The 1096-nt window shown below is 37.7% G+C and overlaps 1 protein-coding gene across 1 annotated transcript in view; it reads right to left on the reverse strand.

Annotated features, from left to right (window-relative positions):
* Window positions 1-337: 337 nt before the first annotated feature.
* The window catches only part of LOC104911928 (DNA replication ATP-dependent helicase/nuclease DNA2-like), a 4730-nt gene continuing 3971 nt past the window's right edge, over window positions 338-1096 (reverse strand). The window contains exon 5 of the mRNA XM_019617936.1: window positions 338-523. Within this exon, the coding sequence (XP_019473481.1) occupies window positions 338-523 (186 nt within the window). The remainder of the gene's footprint in view (window positions 524-1096) is intronic.

The raw sequence follows: 1096 nt of genomic DNA on the forward strand, positions 1-1096 counted from the left end.
TAACTGTAGTGTGGATAGCTTAATGGGCTCAAAACAACCTTTGCTGACTTCCAAAAACCTCAGAAACCAATAAAAGAATATTTTCTTATTTGAAAATCAACTGATACATACTAAAGATGGTCTGAAATCTAATTACTGTATCATGCAACTGAAAAAAAACCCCAACATTTGAGTGTGTCAGCGATGTGCAAAAACACAGCTAAGTAAGAATTTTGTGATAATACCTAATTAGGAATGACATCCAAAAGAAAATGCATTATATGCTGAATACACATGAAAACTAGAGTGAGATTTGAGTTATTCTGTGGGGTGGATTCTATTCTGTTCTCTTTGGTTACTATGACAGAGCATTGCATTTACTCTCTCCAAATGAAAAAAATTGACAAATCCACCATTGAGTTAAGCTCTGTAGATGAGGAAGATGAGTCTGATCCCTGGAAAAGTGGAACTCCATAAGAAAGTTGTAATCAATAGGCAGATTGCCACCTCTGGTACCAGACTGGCACTGCTGCACTGCTAACAGCTGAGAAAAGAAGAACAGGGTAACACTTCATCCAAAGATCACTTGGGATATCACCAGCTTCAAAAGTGGCTCTGTTACAGGCAAAAGGAACCCTTGCTTCCCTAGCTCCATGTTAGGATTGTTGGAAAGGCATCTGGTGATACTTCCTTCTTTCCTGATATTTGTTCTTGCCCCGTGCTAGGACAGCAGTCCTCTATATTCTTAATGGGAGACCAAGGGTTGTTGCTCTTAACTCAGAGGTTAACTTCTTCAGTTCCAGTTCTACTGCTGACACCAGCATTAAATCAGGTCTCACAAACATGCTAACATTGCTTTTAAGCAATTTTGATAAAAGAAATAGACTTTAGAACTCTAAGCCTTCTTTCCTCAAAAACATATCCTTGACCTTTTAACTTGACATTTGCAAGTCTTTGGAAATGGTAAGCACATCAAACAATTACCTAAGAGGTTCCATTTAATTTGGTATAATAATTAGAGAATGTTTGACACGAAAATGTAACAAAATGATGTTAATTTCAACAACTGGGTAATCCACAATAAGATGTAGCTGAGGTAAGCCTCCGAAGTGACAGG

The sequence above is a fragment of the Meleagris gallopavo genome, chromosome 8, assembly GCF_000146605.3.
Source record: "Meleagris gallopavo isolate NT-WF06-2002-E0010 breed Aviagen turkey brand Nicholas breeding stock chromosome 8, Turkey_5.1, whole genome shotgun sequence".
NCBI lineage: Eukaryota > Metazoa > Chordata > Aves > Galliformes > Phasianidae > Meleagris > Meleagris gallopavo.